Source organism: Hesperophylax consimilis, chromosome 15 (genome assembly GCF_061612785.1).
Source record: "Hesperophylax consimilis isolate HC1 chromosome 15, BYU_Hcon_1.0, whole genome shotgun sequence".
In the NCBI taxonomy this organism is placed as follows: Eukaryota; Metazoa; Arthropoda; class Insecta; order Trichoptera; family Limnephilidae; genus Hesperophylax; species Hesperophylax consimilis.
The window spans coordinates 12,366,894-12,387,204 of record NC_142850.1 but is presented as its reverse complement, the minus strand read 5'-3'; the positions used below and the strand labels follow the sequence as shown (position 1 = coordinate 12,387,204).

General features: G+C 31.8%; 2 protein-coding genes across 2 annotated transcripts in view; one reads left to right on the top strand and one right to left on the bottom strand.

The window, feature by feature from the left end:
* The window catches only part of LOC149417303 (uncharacterized), a 43,148-nt gene extending 35,929 nt beyond the window's left edge, over nt 1-7,219 (top strand). Inside the window, exon 13 of the mRNA XM_089640195.1 lies at nt 630-7,219. The gene's annotated coding sequence lies outside the window, so the exon portion shown is untranslated. The remainder of the gene's footprint in view (nt 1-629) is intronic.
* On the bottom strand, nt 157-15,364 carry LOC149417302 (uncharacterized). The gene is made up of 3 exons (XM_089640196.1): nt 15,017-15,364; nt 11,982-12,130; nt 157-876 (listed from the first exon to the last, which is right to left on the bottom strand). Exons 1-3 carry the CDS (start codon nt 15,295-15,297, stop codon nt 314-316), a joined length of 993 nt encoding a protein of 330 aa, XP_089496322.1. The 5' UTR covers nt 15,298-15,364; the 3' UTR covers nt 157-313.
* Nucleotides 15,365-20,311: the final 4,947 nt, after the last annotated feature.

Genomic DNA, 20,311 nt, shown 5'->3' with positions numbered 1-20,311 from the left:
ATTTAGGGTAAATTCTTTCTGAACTAGGTAAACATTTTCATATGTCAAAAAGGTCATGAATTACACTACACAAATATTCTACGGCTAAATAAACGTAATTTAGTTTCAATAATAATAGTTAAAACAGAAACTAAGAAAAATCAAACTCCACAAAATGTCTAGTGATACATTTATAGATTTATATCTATCATTTGGAGAATTCAGTAATAATTTAAAGCATACAAGATAAAATAACAATACATATTTATTAACAAAATTTAAGTAACAAAAACGTGGAACATTCTTAACAAGCAATTTTGTTTTGATAATATTATTACTTGATTTCTTCGCCAAAATTTGTATCTGGCATAGTATATTTGATATCGTCTTCATAATTTTTATCTGGCATAGTATATTTGAAATCATCTTCATGATATGAACCTGGCATTGTAAATTTGTTATCATCCTCAAATTTTGAACCTGGCGTACCATATTTGATATCTTCTTCGTGATTCGTACCTGGCAATGTGAATTTGATATCATCCTTAAACTTTGTACCTGGCATAGCATTTTCAATATCATCCTCGATATTAGTATGCGGCATGTCGTATTTGATACTGTTTTCAACTTTTAAATCTTTTATTCCCAAGATCTCACTGCCGCGCTCTTCCTTCTTCCCCTGCATCATCTCTTCCATCTGAGCCGAGTTCACGATGGCCGTTTGCTGCAAGTCCAGGCTCTCCACCTGCAGCCGATGGTTGGCGACAGCCTCCCTCCGGCAGGCGCGGTTGGCTTGGTCGATCCGCTCGCACATGGCATCCGACGCCACCGTGTTGCCGGTCAGGTAGGATATCTCGGCGGCCACCGTTGCCAGCTTTTCTGCGTACTCCATGTAACCTAAAAAAATACAATTTGTAAACTGTTTTTCAATATTTCGTCTGAAATATGTAGAGTTAACATTGTCACTGTATAGCTTTGTTAAATGTTACCTACTGTAGCAAATTATCTGTTAAACCCATAGAAATAGAAACAAGGGATATAGACCATGAACCATTATTAGTATGAAACCGTGCGTACAAGCGTGTCGCCAAAATTGTTCATCCATACTATTTCGGATCGCATATATGCACAGCGGGGCCCCGCCTTTGTTTTAACCAACCGTTTTCGAAGCCGCTTGGATAATTGTGCAGTTTGGTAGTAGCTCGGCACCTTCCATGCCATCTTATCCCCTTTGTTTCTATTATCAATGGCTAAACCGAAGAAAAAATTTATTAAATTTGAATAATTAAAATATAATTTTATAATCAAATCAATATTATTCCATTATTTATGAGAACTGGTGTGCATATGTAGATTTTACCAATGCAATGTATCACAGTGAAAAATGATCATTTCCTTATTAAATTACTACTCACTTCATGGTAGGTTCAGACAGAAAAGGGCCCCAGAAGAACAGTATTATTATTTCGACATAAAAAGCTTGCCAGTTCTCGTAAAGAATAGAATTCAGTACAATAATTTTTTAAATCTTCTACATAACACCTCTATTTCTTAAATGAATAGGTAGGGAAACCATACCGGCGTCTAGATGCAAATTTTTTCTTTTAAATATTGCCTTAAAAATAGGGGTATAAAGGAAATCAACGGGCCACAATGATCTGGATGTGTTGTGTTCAACGTAAATTAAATGATGTGTATTTTCTAATGAATTGGCTGGACTTGGAGTTAGTGGATATTTGTGTAATGTAGAAGTACATTTATATTGTAGATTATAGATTCTCTCGCTATAAATAAATAAAATCTTGAAGTGAAGAAGACGGGTCTCGCGCCAAAATAGCGATGAGTCTGTGAGAAAATATGTTTTATACTTTTTTTAATATACTGTAGAATGTAAGCTTAGAGCTTTGTAATTATAACATTTTATTGATATTAACAATATTGGCATAAAAATATAAATGTATAATATTCAAGAGGAAAACCCAAGCAATTATTTTAATAGATGATGTTTGGCATTTATGTACATTGGGTCCAAAAAATATCTTAACACAAAAGCAAAATTTTCATTTTATAATTTTACATCTGCTATTTTGAAAATGTCTTTGAAGATCGAAACAGCCGAAAATCTCCATTTTTTTATTAAAAAACTTGAAATATAAAAAAATGGTGTTCTTTAAATTAAACACAAATACCATCAATAAAATATGAAATACTGTTATGATAATTTATATCTTTGTGATATAACATTAAAAAAAGTGGAAGAAAACGCAAAACCCCACAAACTCCGGGGCTTTAACTAATATCACCGCTTATTGTTAATTGACGCCAACCAATCTCCACAAGTTTCGAGTGGTTTTTACCACTGAAATCAGAATAAATCTGCAGCAAAATCTATGTACCATTTCGATGGCTGGAGGCAAACCACGTGACAACCTATTTGGCACCATTTCTTGAATAAATCTTATTGTCGTATGTTGACTAGAGCTATTTTAATAACACAGCAATTGTGGTTTCCTGTGCGTTCAAATGTTGTAAAAATGTGGTAAAGAGAATAATCACAAATATTTCATTACATTCCACAGGTTAGTCTTATTTTACTTCATTTTAAGCTTTTTCGTAACAACATATTAAGTTTTTGTAAACAAGCCACAAACTCTTTTCACCCGATCTGAGATTTAAAATTACAGCTAGGAATTTGTGCACCATTATAAAAAGAATGTCTTGTTCGTAAGCAGATTTCATTTTCGAAGACTAAAATACTAGTACTGCAATGCGAGGTGCCTGCAGACTGAATGATTAATTTATTCGCAAATCACTTCCACCCCCTGCCCCCAATGTTGGTTGTTCTGTTTGTTTGGTTTATTCCCCTCACCCATAAGGGCAGCTCTGCTATATTCATTACTCTGTGGGTGTTTACAAAAAAAACATTTATTTTTAAGTCTTTAAAGTTATCCTACAATTAGAAGAAATAATTTATAGAATTTTAAACCCCAGCTAAAACATATTGAATACAAGATAGGCACTACTTGCCAAAAAAAACTGAAGCTGAGATATAGGGGATTTAACGAAGAAACCAAATTTTGCACCTCAATAACAGTTGAAATTAATGGTATTCGGTGACTATTTTAAAACATGCTAGCTCTTGCGCACAGAGTCATCTTTCGGCGTGTGTAGATATTGCAATAATTTATTTAGGTTATTGGCGTTGGCACAAAGAACATTTCTGCACATTTTTTTTGGTACTTGTGCCTTACATCATGTATTCATATTATCAAATCGGCTATGATATTTTCTCTTATCGATTGAATTGAAAAATAACTGCTACTGTTCAGGAGTTTTTTGGGCCCATCTGTATTTCGTTATTGTTTGTGCGTTGTTAAGATTGAGATAATTTAGGATTCTTTATTTTCATTATTTATATTATTATTTCACTAGCACTTAAGTAGGTCTTAATCATTATTATAATATAAGTTTAGCAAAATTATACACTTTTCGACAAAGTTTTATGTGATAAATGAGGATATTTTAGTAACACTGGAAAACAATGAAAATAGATGTCATTTGAAAAAAAAAAACTGAACTACTACTTGAAAAAAAATATCTGGATTTAATTTAGGAAGTACATATTATATTTTGGGACCTACATTATTATTGTGTGTATTTAAAATTAGAAAATATTTTCTTTGATTATTATATTATTTATCTCATTAATTGTTATTAATTCAATTTCAACTCAATATTGTAGACCATGTAATAGAAAATGGTATATTTCAGATTTTATTTGATTTATTGATAAAAAAAGTCACAAATAATTATTTTAAATGTATACATAGTTAATAAATAAATTTTAATTAAACTCTGACCACTGTAAATTTGCCAGTGGATCTGTACACCACAGGCTGTTTTAGTACTAAAATATATTGAATATTTAAACAAGTGTAGTTTTTGATTTTACCAAGAAATTTTTTTGGCAAGTTTACGGTGGTCTGAGTATATCCTGTATTTTATATAAACTCCCAACATTATTACATTATATTTTTTATTTGTATTGCCCTTTTTCATGAAATTATTAAATGTGGCATGGATTGCAAAGAAAACTATATTATATAATTCAACAAATATTCCGATTGAATTTCTGAGCCCTGATGAAATTTTACTCTCGTTTTTTCCTGTTGTCAGGTTGGAAAAATGAATTATTTAAGCGAAATATAAACATATTCTCATACCAGTAAAGTTAAAGGTTTTTTAATGCAATTTGTGTGAATTTATTTTAACCATTATATTATTTTATTATATTTAAAAATAAACATTATAAAATGTCCGTAAGGTAAGAATTATAATGCAGATCATTATCGAATACAGAAATTAAATTATCTATAGAAAAACTTTCCGATCTGAACCATTACGCTATTGAGGCAACATCCTGTTGAATAATCAATAGTTACTTTAAATACATACATATTTAATGATTAATACAGTTTCATTTTTTAACCAATTTATTATTATTAATTTATTTTTTAATGATTAATTATTATTTATTTTATCGAACATTAATTATTATTATCATTGTTTAAAAAAAATAAATCATAGATTTTGTATACACCACTTTATTGTAGCTTGGCTTAAGCATAAAATGGAGTTGCATATATATACAGGGTGTCCGGAAACTCGTAGTACAAGCGGGAAACTGGTGAATCTACATCACATTTGGAGTCGATTTTGTAGTATATTTTTTTTTTATTTGAGCTTTCGTTATCGAGTAAATCGAGTTTGAAGTTGATTTTTTTTTTTTTTTTTTTTTTAATCAAATTCTTATAAATTATTACTGAAGATCAAAGTACCCAACTAATTAAAACTATTTGAAAGTAAAACAAATGAAGAAACTCGGATTTGAAGCATTATTTTGAAATCACCCTTCATTTAACCCGGTGTAATCATAAAATATTTCTGCTCTGCAGGGTTAAAACATCTGTTACTCAACCCTAAACACCAGAAAAAACTTTAACCCTAAAATAGCCGAAAAATATTTTTTTTTGGTTTTTTTTTTTTTTTTTTTGAAAATGCTCAAATCAAAAAACTTTGTTTTTTTGGGTTCCCCATGTGGTGTAGATTCTCCAGTTTCACGCTTGTACTACGAGTTTCCGGACACCGTGTATATCTTATTAAGTTTTTTATGTTGCTTCTAATTTTCTATAATAACCATTTCTAATAAAACAATTATTACAGCGAACACAGTACTTGCCCAGATGTATTGCTTGCGTACAACATGTTTCCAACTCACTATGCGACTTCAGAAACGAAAATTTCAGTGAAAATGGAAAAGTTCATTTATAAAATAATTTAACACAATTTTGTTTTTTAAATAATTGTAAAAACTTTTCAAATATTCAAATGCGATGATCATATATGCTTTTTGCTACTTTCTCGCTCATAACTATAAGAATAGTAGTCCTAGTGAGAGGTCATGTGTACGTCATCGACGATTGTCCTCTTTCTTTTCACACATGTTGTATGAAAACGAAAAAGACAGAAGATACCAGAACGATGATGTCATCTACAACCTCTCTTGATGACTACTTTAAGCAAGACAAAAGGCTGTTTCTCAGTGAGGAAGTGTATACACAAGCACCGATACACACAATCTTAAGTTTGTGTTGTTTGGGTCAACTCTAATAGCGAGACCTTTAATTTTTCTGCAATATTGAAGACAGTACAATAGGCACTGATTTAAAAAAATTCAAAACTTTACCTACAATAATTTAATTCTATCTAACATGAAACACAATAATTAATAATATTTGGGTGTGATTATTTTCATTTTATTATATTTCTTAAAGTTTTTCTTAAATATTAATTAATTATGTTTAATTTTTGCATTCTAGTATTATAATGTATTTAGTTGTTGTGAAATACAATACATAAAAACATGCAATGTTTTCTAAGACTTGTGTAATATTATAGTGTATTTCATAACAGTTAAAAAAATATATATATATTTAAAAACTATTCAATGAATGTGTCATCAATGTGAATACATAACTGAAGGAATAAAATCTGATTTTCCCAAAGCAGGGGAAAAGTGGTTCTAAAATTAACATAGTATCATAGCAAATCTCAAATGAGTTTTTTGTCTCCTGGAATGTGGAAAAATATGACTCGTATAGATGTATTCGCATTGATGATGTGATAAGTATGAGTTTTCTTTTAAATTCAGTAAACATTACGAAGCAAATCCAGTTTTTTTATTTTTTATTAAAATCTTATTGTGTATTTTCGATAATTAATAAAACTAATTATTGACACGCTTACCATTTAGCATTGGAATAAAATTTGATTTCAGACTAGACCAAAGAAAATAGTTGCATGAACATATATTTTTTTTATACATAATAATATGGCATTACTGAACCAAAATCACTGACTTTATTAACATATTTGTAAAGGTCGACCCAAGTAACAACGCTGAATTTGAAATTTTATTATGTACATTTTGAATAAAGGTTGTCTTTGCCCGAATTACAGTTGACCCCAGCTCTTACATCCTAATTGGTCGTTATTCTAGCCACCATAAATCCAACCCGTGTTTCGCACACTATCAATGTCATATACTGATTTGTTTTTGGGGTATTATGCCGTGTTGTGCTGCCTCCTTCCTTTGCTGTCCAAAACGTTGCCTAAAGAAAGAGGTAGCGCAACACGGCATAATACCCCAAAAACAAATCACTATAATACTTTTGGCCATCAGAATCTCAAATCACAATGTCATAAATTGGGACAATAAATTGAGAAATTGCATTTAACAGTACAAACTTCACCATTAAAATGAATAAAAATAAATGTTAATACGCATCAGAATTGAAACGTTTGATGGTATTAACCTTGTTTGGTGATCAGATCTACACATGGCGTCCGGAAACTCGTGGTACAATTTCAAGTAAATCGAGTCCCGAGTTCGAATTTTTTTTTATCAGCTATCAGCTGTTTAATGTATTTTAAAATGCATCAATGCATTTTAAACCCTTTAGTTGCAGAAAAAAAAAGTAATGGCATTTGTTGATTTATATGAATTTAATACTTATTTTTAAGCAATAATCTTTTTCACTGGAGTTCCTTATTGGAGTGCCAATCCCAATAGCTGCGGGTAGTACTCATAGGTTAGGAATACACAGACTGCTACAAGCAGTCGATTTGGATAGCTTCAAGCAGTTACTCCTAAATACACGGCAGTCAGAGCATGTCGAAAGAGCTTGAGAACTGCAGATTGCTATGCAGTCTCTGTTTGTAGCTGTCGATACCGTGTATTCCCAGCCTATGGTGGGGTTCATAAAATATATACATTAACGTGAGGGGTCTGCTGTAAATAATTTTTTTCGATAATTACAATTTTTTAATAATCTTTGTCTCCATTTTTCAAGTTAACTTTTGCAATCTCTGCCTTTCATGAAACACAATTTTTTTTTAAAATTATGTCAGCGATGGTTACCTGTTATTTTGTCGTAATTTTTTTAACATTCAGATGAGTTAGTATAAATATACTAATATCACTTATGTATATAATAAACATTGTGTAGAAGTATGTGTAACGGGAGGTACGACATTGTGTGAATGTATTGTTTGTTGGAAATGTGGAATATTAATATAATTATTAATGGTTTCGTTTAAAGCTTATGAAAGGGGACATTAGCATTCTATCCTCATAAACTATTTTTAGATATTGGAAGTCTATTACAATTTTTTTATTCATTCTATGTACCACAAATAATATTATGTACATATTATGTAGTTTTCTTTAATGAAATAAATGGAAAAAATAAACAATGTCTTTTAATTTACAAGTAATTAATTTAATTTATAAGTATCACAAATGTTTTTTTATTTCATGTGAAAACCTCACAAAAATTCTCCTTTCTGTACAGTTTATTAAACCCAGGGGAGCTATACTGCCACCCGTTCGTTGGGCGGCTCCGTGAGGGGGTTTAAGGAAAGGTCTGAAGCAAGAAAACTGTCAATGAAATGTTTCGTTGAATATTTTAAAAATTATTTACCTATCACTAGCAGAATCAACTTTACGGTATGGTTTAACTACTTGGGGTGACTCTTGTAAAACTAATTTAAACCACCTGCAATCAGTACAAAATTCTATGGTTAAGGCGAAATAGGTAGACTTGACCTGAAATTTGTCATTTTTGAGGCCAGTTTTAGACGTATGGACACTTTTCTAGAGAAAAACACAAATTGATTTCGAAAGATCGTTATTTTATCTATTAAAGTAAGATGTTAAATTTTGAAAAATAATATTATTTTCATACCATAATAAAGTGTTACCGTTGGACGATGCGCAGATTTGTTGCATTTTCAAAGGCGAAGTTGTATTATACAACAAATATTTCAAATCATATAATAATACAGTATAAACAATCAATAAATTATCTATCATATGTATGTATAAGAATTTTGTTTTTATTTCAAATAAAATTACTAATAAATAAATACGAGGACGCGTTTTGTGACGAAAATCCCTCAATTTGACTATTTATTTATGACCTTACAAATTGGTATAGTTGAGATTTTTTTACAAAAATAATTTACCATGATATTATTGAAATATTAAAAATAATTTATGACCAAGAAATATATTCTTAAAGTATATAATAGTAATTAATTTCGATTCGCGTTTATTGTTTGTTCGTTGTTTCTGATTACCACGGCGCAAGCCGAAATTTTATCATTCCCCGCTGCGACAGGGCGGCGAGCGGACGTCTATTTCACGCCAGTCTACTTGATAACATTTTAACGAAATTCCTCGTTTAAAAATGGGGAGAAAAATACTATCGGACAAAAGTTTTATAAGAAAACAAAAATTTCGTCATCAAAAACGTACATGGGAGAAATATTTGCAGAAAAAAAGGGAACTAGTCATATTTAATTATCCTTGTACATTGTACGTACTCTATATGCTACAGGGTCGTTCAAACGAATCAGTCAGAATACGCATATATTTTTTATAACATTTAGCGATAATTTTGTGTTGTTTAATTTTCAGGGAAAATAATCACCTACCGACGAATGATTGTGATTCTGAAGCAAATATTGTCTCTAAAATTCCGTCGGTATGTGTAATTTACATTAATAATATTATTATTTTATTATGTAAATAGGTAATACCTACAATATATTGTGAATCATGGATATTATGGTGACCGAAACCGTCAATATCGGGGTATTTATAAACTAGCAATTATTCCCGGCGTTACGCGAGTTACACGCACAAAACCATACCCTTGTATACATGGTGTCGGGAAACGCGTAGTATATTACTGTGACCGATTTAACTCTAATTACCGCGGTAATTATAAACAAGCATTTACTTCCCGGTGTTGCGCGATTTACGCGTATGCAACATTACCACGTGTACACGGTGTCGGGAAACTCGTGGTGAAATTACGGTGACTGAAACCGTGAATATCGCGGTAATTATAAAATATCAATAATTCCCGGTATTACTTATACTTCCCCACCTTCCTCTTTCCCTTCCCCACTTACCTTCAGCCTCACAACATCCCCCAATTGGGGATGCCATAGTCTCACTGGCTCCAGACGGGAGCAGTTGGGACTCTTGTGAGGTATTCACTATAAAAAATAAAAAAAAAATTACGCGAGTTACACGCACAAAACCATACCCTTGTATACCAGCGCCCTTGAGGTGATTTTGCACAAAAACGGCGCTATACAAGTCATCCAATTATTATTATTATTATTATTATGGTGTCGGGAAATGCATGGTATATTACGGTGACCGATTCAACTGTAATTACCGCGATAATCATAAACCATAATTTACTACCCGGCGTTGCGCGAGCAACACGTATGCAACAGTACCTTGTACACACGGTGTCGGGTAACTCATGGTAAAATGTTTCCAGTCATGGATTCAACGTTGGGATAAGTATATCTCTAGTCAAGCACAGTACTTCGAAGGAGATTAATTCCATTTCCATGTAAACTTATTTGCAATAAAATTTTCTTAGTTACACATTAAGCTGTACAATTTCTGTTTCGAAATCTTCCTCATATAAATATATTTAACTGGCTACAAAAGAGCAGGAAATGCCGCATTTTAGTCTATGCGTATATGATTCCTGTCAAAATAACGGTTTTGATTCGTGATGTGCGATTCAAATCATGTTTTTGTTAATAATTTCTATTCTATTGTCCAATTCCCTATTACATTGGTATAATTCAACATATTTAGTATTTTTAGTGTTACTTTTTGTCAGTTTCATAATGTCATATTGTGAATTGAGCTTCTTGTTTTAGAAGAAAAAAACGAGGTTATTTTGATATACTTACTTTAAGTATTAGAAATAAAACTTACTGGTAATACCTATCTTACAAACGGATGAATATGTAAGACGAGAGATTTTTACAATCAAACTTAATGTTAATCACTTTTGTAAAACCTATGTAAAATAAAATTTAAAAAAAAACAAGTGAATAAAAATATTTGAAAAATTTAAAAAAAATGTTTATTCAAATACCTACCTATTTTGTACCTACTATGTCAACGCACTGCATTTGTATTTATTTATGTTTACGCACTCCGACGTATAATTTACAAATATGTATGAAACTACTTATTAGGAAGAAAGCTACAACCGAAAATTCAAACACAATAATTGTTATTTCATCGGAACCATGCTGTAGGTTTCGACCGCCGTGCGGAGTGTACGGCTGGCAGTGGAATGAATATGGTATTTCTGTCTCGTTCTAAAAAACGTCCGATCGCGAGACTGTCTTTTGACGAAATTCGAATTCTCGGTCGCTGGTTAATACGCCTTAAGTTATTAGCTCAAAAACATATTTTTTCACAGAGGCGAAACATATCATTGTTGTATCGGAATTTAATAATATTACCGGTGCAGGCCTTATTATGGTACAAAATATTGATTCAACATATATCTGAGTCTGATTATAAAAGGAAAGTGGAACATGAATATAATACAAGGTTTACAAAGAATGAAGGAATGCTTGTTCCAAAATATAATAATAAATACGGACGGCGAACCCTAGAATTTAACGTGCCAAAAATGCTTAACATGTTACCCATTAATATAAAAAATTGTGATTCTACAAATAGATTGAGATATATGCTGAAACAATGGTTACTAAATAGAGATAGTTTATATTAATTTAGGTGTGTTAATTGTATAGTTATAGTAACAATATTATGTGTGTATGTATGTAATTGATCATTAACATCCTGTTGACAAACTGCTTTATTGCAGTTTAACGGGATTGTAGCTTGAAAAGCTATAAAAAAAAATGCGGATCTTAAAGAGGATTCCATGATGCTAGGTCCCCTGACAGTTGATCCCAGACAATTGATCCCCAGGAGAGATGATCTCATGAGCAGTTCTGTTGACCCTCAGAGAATTATTTCTGTTGGACCCCCTCCCGCATGTTATGTTTTGTTATTCGGTAGTTTATATTCAGATGGGCTATGTCCGGTTAAAAAGGTAGGTAGTAACTAATATCTGAATGTTACTGGAAAGGGCAAAAGCAGCATTAACCCACCAATGGTGATGCAGTAGTGATGATCATTGACTTAAATAGTTGGTGACACCGGTTTCTAGGACCGTGATTTTCAAGTAAATTTTTTTCCAATGTAAATTTGTTCTGGAGGTGGGATGATATCCATGTTTACATGTAGTTTCTTGACAGCGAGGAATGCCCTACAATTAATATTTATTTTGTTTTATGGGTGATCCATCTTCTTTTAGATCGTTTTTTACGCTTATAATAAAGATAAAAATATTGTCCTCATGGCTTGAGTCACGTGACATCGCATTATCTCCACGGCTTTACGTGAAAAAAATTTCAGTATAATTCGAGTAGAACCGTGTACGAAATGCAGCTTTAAAGAGTATGTAACATATCAGTAGGCAACTTGTGGTTGCATCGCAGTCACATAGCTTATAAGTTTCTCTGTATACGAAGGCCCTTACTTGTAAGTTGGTGCAGGTTATGTTTGAGATCTGTGAGGCGTCCTCTGACATCCACCAGCCTCTCCCAGTGCTCAGTAGGTGTGCCCATATCTCCCCATTCCATGGCTTGCTTCATTAGGGCAATCTCCAGACTTAGAGATTCACGTAACCTAGAATAAAGGAAAATGAAGAAAATATCAGAAAAAGACACAGAAAATAAAAAGGTAGCGGACCTAACTGGGACTCGAACCCAATACCTTTAGTCTTACTAGGACTGGCATCTCTTCCAATTGAGCTATTGCTACCTCATTACATTCTGTCATTCTTATCAATCTCATACTTTAATTTTTATATTACATACTAACATTATTCTTTTGCCATATATCCCATATTTTTTGACTGCCATCTTCTTTGGTGTAATTGCAAAGTTCTACCTGAATTATTTACAATCTAGATAGTGTCTTGAATATCTATCTGATTTAATTTATAAGGGACATCTGTTAATTTTTTTAGAAGTCTAGATTGAATATTCAATTTTATAAGGGATAAATTGTAGAAGCAAACCTAATTGTAATATTTCATTATAGAAGATAATAAAAGCAACAATTGTTGATATTGCTAAATATTTCCCTAACCGCCTCACTTTTAATAGGCACATATCATGGAAATTACACTTCATTTCGACTTAATTACTACAAGAAACAACAATTTACACCGGGATAGATGGTAAAAGATGCATTATAACTCCATTTTTATTCAATCAAAGTTCAAAATTTACCTTATAAAACAATCGCTTTGCTGCCATTTTGGACTCTTTTGTATGGAGTGACACCTGCCTAAATTTTGTTTCAATCTAAATACATATAAATATTTGTTTATTGTAGTTATTTTTGAAATAAAGTGTAATTTCTATGACTTGTTGCATAGCTTTTATCAAATGTAATTTTATTCTTATTTTTTATGTTTCAAAGTATTTGTCAAATTAAAATTATACTACCAACCATGTAAAAGCCCTCTGGGCGTTAAATAAAAAAATAAAATAATCTTTGCCTAAAAGTGCGGCGGTTAAATATAATACATCAATGGGATTAAGAGAGGATTCTTAAGAAAATCAGCTTCTTTGTAAACTCTTGTATCGCGACTTGTCAACACGGCTTTATCTCCGGCAGATCAACTTTGACTAACATAACATTATATGAAAATTTTATTTCCAATGCACTTGCCAACAAACAACAAGTTGATTCTATATATACCGACTTCAGTAAGGCGTTTGATAAGGTCTGTCATAAAATCCTCATTAATAAACTTTTGAAACTCGGCATTAATGGAAACCTTTTATCTTGGTTTAAGAGTTACCTACTTAGGCGTCAGTTAACTGTCTGTATTAATGATCACTTATCCTACATGTTCGAAGCTACCAGTGGCGTACCCCAGGGTTCGCATCTTGGTCCTTTACTTTTTAATTTATTCATTAACGACGTAACAAACATATTCATCCGTGTTCTCATTCTAATGTTCGCTGATGATATGAAGATATATAGAATTATTGACAATATCGAGGACTGTCTAACACTTCAATCTAATATTAATAGCTTTTACGATTGGTGTCTTAAAAACAAATTAACTCTTAATGTAAAAAAATGTCAACTTATGAGATTCCACAGAAAAAAAAACCCATTTTTGTTCACCTACTTTCTCAATAATCACACCTTATTATCTGTGGATGAAATAAGAGACCTTGGTATAACATTTGACACTAAATTAACATTCATTAAACACATTAATAATATAACCAGTAAAGCAATGCAAATGTTAGGATTTGTCTTACGGATTTCAAAGGATTTAAAAAATTTAAAAACTGTCAAATTACTTTACACTTCACTTGTTAGAAGCCAACTAGAATTTAACACCACCATTTGGAGTCCTTACTACAGTGTACATGAGAATTCCCTTGAGCGAGTCCAACATAAATTTTTACGTTATATTAATTTTAAATTGGGAATATTCGTCGAAAACATTAATTACCCCTCTCTGTTACAATTATTGGGACTCGATACATTAAAAGAAAGAAGAATTTGTTTTGACCTATTTTATTCATTTAAAATCGTTACCAACCTGTTGAACTCCCCTGAACTTCTTTCGTTAATATGTTTCCATGTACCTAGTCGATCAGTTCGTTTCAAATTACCCTATCATTGCAACAATACAGGATCTAACGCTGAACTCAATTCCATAATAAATCGCCTACATGTACTTGGTAATAAATATGTTTTGGATGAATCTATAAACATTACTATCTTAACCTCATACAAACACTATTTAATTAAAACTGTATGTCAGCGCTTCTCAGATTGATTATAATCAAATATAGTTTTAAAATATTAATTTATCCGTGATTTATTGTATATGAATTGTTTATATATTTATATATATATATGTATATATATATTGTTGTATTGTATTTATAATAACTATTTCTATTGTTCTCTTTTATGTATTTTATATTTATATTTTTTTTATCTATGTATATTCTGTATTAATATGTAAAACAAATGTTATTTTTTTGTAAAAGCCGCTATAATCGGCGTTAATAAATAATAAATAAATAAATAAATAATAAATAAATAAATAAATAATAAATAAATAAATAAATAAATTAACTTCTTCGATAAATAAATATTGCAATGCGGTTTATATAAGTTTCTGTAAATAATCCCCAAGAAAATAGAATAAAAGGCATTATAGGGGTTTTATTTTAAGGACTTGGAGTATCAACTCTCTTTTAGAAAGATGACTATGTAAGGAGCTGGAAGTGAGGAAGAATGGGAGGCAGCCAACCACCAAACAGGCTTCTCTATAATAAGTCTGCATGACATCTGAGTGTTGGGACGATTACGCTTATGTGGCTGGACGATAAGGAGGTGATAAACCACATCCAGGCATAAGGAACTCTAGGGAGACAGTAGAAGTGCGTTTCTTAGAGGCGACCAGGACCAAGTGTGATAGCGCTGTTAATGTAACATTAATGAAAATCGTCTATAAATTAGAAAACTTACCTTTGACTAGTGTCCTGTATTGCAACCAAAGTTATAGTCAATAGTTGACTGGCAGAATTTATATTAACAGTACAAGATTGCTTTATGAGGAATTCATGTTCTAAGCTTTCTGCATCCCAGTTAAAATTATATGGAGTAGTTTCACACTTGGCAATAGTGAAGGCAATAGCAGGAAGACTGATGCAGCGAATGGCATAACATGATTTATTTGGCAGTCTTAAATGCCGTTTGAAAATGTTCACAACCGGTGACGAAATTTTGAAGAATGTTCGGAAAGCCATCGCGATCTTATTGCATACTGGTTTGAAATTTTATAAATGTTAGCATTTGTTTGAATTATTTTAAGTTATGGTTTAAAGATTGGTTGATAACATTATTCAAAATTTCAGCTTTTCCGAAATGAACATTCAAAATACGAAGTGTCAAACATTTTAGGTTAAACTTCATAGACAATAATGGACAATAATCATATCATTTTGACAGCAAATGATAAGCTCCAGACTGTAGCTTTACTCCTAAAATATTAATTTATGTTAACCCCTTTGGCAATATTGGGAGACATTCTTTACCGACAACAAACACAACTGTATAATTTTTTTGTGCGAGCCAAAAAAAATACGGTTGTGTTTGTTGAGCCTGACATGGTTTCATAAAATTTATGCTAACTCATTTTGTTTTATGGTGAGAAACATGATTTAAACAGTGTAAAAAGAGCGAGAATAATGCATATTCAGTTTGTGTTAAAAAATTACAATGGCTCCCGAAAAATAAAATAATTCTAAGAAACATGCATTTGAAAAATGTTTCTCAAGATGTGCAAATTTTTAAATAAATATTTTATTACTAAGACACGGCAAAGCTGGAACAAAACCAGTGCCGTATTCAAGGAAAATAATAACTTAATTTTTAAACACAAAAAGCGCCTACTTAAAACACTTATTTTTAGATCGCTTCCCAGCTTTAGCATGCGAGGAGTCAAGTATGTTGTTGTCAACAAAAAAACTTTTGTGACTTATTATAAATGAATGAGTTTTCTTGAAGCAGTCAATATTTTATCTCGACGGCCTCCGTGGTCGATGGGTAAGGCTCTCGACTAGCAATACGAAGGTCGCGTGTTGGTTGTGCTATTTCACATTTTATTCATTTAAAATAATGTACAGTATGGGCCGCGACACGTTCCAGAGTCGACGATACTCTCATATCGCCTTGGTGTAAGACCACCATTCAGAATTGTAACGTTGCATGAAACAGCTTTGCCCGTTTGTGGTGATCAGATCTGAAGAGCCAGATATTATACTATGATACAAAAATATACAGGGTGTCCGGGGGTAAAGTGCACAAACTTCGGGAAGTGATTCTACATGGTTGTAAAAGTAAAAAAGTTAAATAATTTTTTCGAAATTTCATTGTTTTTTTGTCAATTGAATAATATTATTTTTCCATACAAAAAATTCAACTTCTTTATCTGAAAACTACTTTAAAAAGTTGGATTTTCAAAAAAAGTTATCCATCTTTACACTTACACTATCATGTAGTATTTCCTCCCGAAGTTTGTGCACTTTACCCCGGAAACTTGTATATAAAACATTTAAATAAATAATAATAATAATAAAATAAAATAACTTGTACATACATCTCAAAAAGGGTTCTGTGTGTGCAGTTTACGAATGTAATAATTACAAACAACAAAAACACTCCAACTAGTTTTTCAGGATGCCACAAAAGCAGTAAGTTCGTATGTAGGTTACCTAATTTTTTCGCTTCTATAATTTATTAACGTAAATTTTAAATACATTTCATACAAAAACCAATAAAATGTATAAAAAGAAAAAAAAAAACCAAGGCACATAACTTATAACACCGGTAGGAGGCGCTAGTGTATCATGCTGCCATCAGAATGTATGGGAAATATCAGAAGTCGGGAGTATTATTAATAATATAGGGTATTTGGTATTATTGCTGATAAACTGCTTTGGCAGTTTAGGGGATGCTTATATTAAAGGATATTGAAGTAATGAGCGGAGAATAATTTAAACTAAAACGATTTACGCGTAAGACATAGAATTAAAAATTTGAGATTTATTTTAAAAATAGGGCCCAAAACAAAGATATGACACAGGAGTTTACCACTACTTTTGATAAAAATTAGGTAGCGCTCTGTAATTTTTTTTAAATTTCCAAGTAACGCAATATTATTATTTGCACAATGACAATGGTTGTTTGGCTGCAAGAAATTTGAGTTGTTTCAACAAAAATCTATGAGACGTTTGAATAATTTAAAGAGTTAGAATTGGTTAGTCGGGAAACGCGACCGGCCCGCGCTGGCGGCCATATAAGGCGGCGCCGGGAATAGAATGGCGTCGTGACAGTACCGGCGTTTTCCCGCGCGCGCGCTTTCCAATGCCCAGTGCGCTTTTACTGACAACACTGCCACCGGAGTGACTGTTCACAATTCGGCTTTCTCACACATGTCCGCAAACATAAATAATTTCTTTTCAACGGTAAATCAGAAATCGACATTTTTGGCTATTGGAGGTGTCGCTACTGAGGATATTGTTGATACAAGACATTTACGGATTGAAAAAAATTAATGAGTTCGATAATTACTTAGCTCATATTTTGGTCGCCCACTACTATTGATAATACATCAATCAAATTGCCATATATTTAAAACTAACATGATTAGGTACCTACTACGATAAACAGTAATTATTTGGGATCGCTGGGTACGCTTAAAACGATTTGAAAAAAACTTTGATTCACCTTAATTACTATAAAAGGCAATTATCTGCATTTGGTAAATTTTAATTTTCTAATTTTCAATTAAGTAAAATTAATATTAGCCATCGTTGTATGGGATGACGACCATTTACAATAATTTAATTAAGGGTGGCCAGCAATCCCGACTATTTACCCAATAAATAAACTAGGATATTTACATAAAAACAATTTACATAAAAACATAACACATCTGCCCTGATGATGGACACTGCAATGCTGTCCAAAACGTTGGCTAAAGAAGGAGTTAGCGCAACACGGCATAACACCCCAAAAACAAATAACAAAAAACTAGGATATTTACATTATATTTAGATGAGAAATTCAACTTTTTTACCTCCTATTGACCTCTAATTCTCCCAATGCTTTAACTAAAACTATCGAATCCGGTCTAATCGTAGGCGCAACGCTTATAGAGCTCTAATAGTGGAACACGTTTCATCGAGATATTAGTACACAGTAGCGCCTCTAATTGTGTATCTCTATGGAAATTTACAGACATTAGTTTTTTTGTTTTTGTTTCAATTAGCTTAAAAATATAACATTTGAAAGCCTCATAACCGATTTTATAAATTAAAAATTGTGAAATAAATTGCTTTCATTGCGAGCTTTATTTAAAAGTCTAATAAAGTCCACTAGTATTAGGTAGCCACACTGAAAATGACATTGCATGTGCGGTTTTATTTTTGTGAAAAATCATATTATGTAGATAAATCAAATACCTACATCTGGATACAATCAACATTGCCTTTAAAAATGCAGTCAAAATATTTTTTTAACTTGTGTAGAAGAGTTACGTCATTCATATTCAAAAATATTAAAGAAAAATTCTGGTAGATTAGGTTTCAACATTTATTTGTCATACCCAGAAATATTGTTTTTTATAAGTAGGTACCTACCAAAAAACGCTTTATGAAATAGTCTGTGTTGATAAAATGGCGACGAATATAACATTTCTCAATGAATGCGTCCATTCAGCGGGTTTAAGCTTCTAAGTTATAAAATTTATATTCATCCCGCAACAGATGCACCGTTTGACGGTTGTAATACTAAACTACAAGGTGCCAAGATTTTAAAATTTGCATTATCGTCTGAAATAACTAGTAATATTTTTGTAGTTATTGTTTTTGTTAAGACACCAGCAATATGCGCTTTCTTTAACGAGCCAAGACGCTGTTTACATGTTTAAGACATTAAATATGCACACATGTTCCATCTATCGCCGATGCGGAAAACTAATGTACGGAAAACTGTCATGGCGGCGTCATCTCTACGCTGTCATTTCGTAACAAACACGTTATTATTATACATCTCTGTCAGTGTCGCGACACTGGAAACCCAAAAATAACCAGACATATTGGCCAGCCAAAGATAACGTATAGCATTTAATAGCCATGATTGATTAATTTGACACGAGCATTGAGCAAATAGCAGACGCTGAACGAAACCTTGACTAAATTTTCACAGAAAAACTCAAACGCATTCAGAACGACCTCTAAATAAACACATTTTTATATTATTTTTCAACAGGAATAGAACGCTGCTGATTTTTTTACAATTTAAATTAACACAACGTCCTTCTTTTACCGCCATTATTATTGCATTCCGAAGTTTTTCTCAAAGGAATGCAAAAACTGTTCAAAAAATATTTCTTAACAATTTCATAAAGCTTTTCACAGCTTACACAAGCGGTATGATTCATATTTTATTATTGTATAATCCACATTAATCTAGCACTTAAGAGTTGAAAACCGATTGCTAAACAGGATTGATGTGAATATATTCTAATAAGAAAAGTCGTAAATAATTTGATGCGATCCTATTTGCGGATGAAAAATGTTTTTCGAAGAGAAGTCTTCCTATTCATGATCTGTTAATTAATTTTAAAACATCCTGTTTTATCAAGGTTAATTTTCAACAATACTACCAAGAAATTTTACAAATTTTCTTAATAGCATTGTTGATGATGTTTTCTTAATGAGCAAATGATGTTTGAGAATTAATTAACCATGTAATTAATTATTAACCAGATGTAAGAAGCATCTACTTTGTGGTTTGCCATACTATAAATTTTCTTTAAGCCATTTTATTTTAGCATATTGATCGACCGGTTTCGGAAGTAACTACCCTTTTATCATTAGGACATGAGTATTATGGTGATGGAAGGGAACTACGATATATTTTAAAATTAAGTGGTTTAAAAATTGTATTTATACTGTAACTAATTAATTTGGATGTGGGTTTGTGTACCGCCGTTCAGAGAACCGTTAATTGAATAACCAACACCTTTGCCACAGGTCACCCAAGTGTAGGGTTGCCAGATGATAATTTGATAAAGGAGGGCAGATGGGTCTAAAAAGGAGGATTTTCTGTAAAAAAGGAGGACATTCAGAAATTAAACGATTTTTTTTATATTATTTTACTTTATTTTAATCATATTTATCTGAGCTGCCAATTTTGGAAAGAAGTTCTTGTTTTTTTAACAAAAAATTATAAAAATCTTCACATTGTCATGTT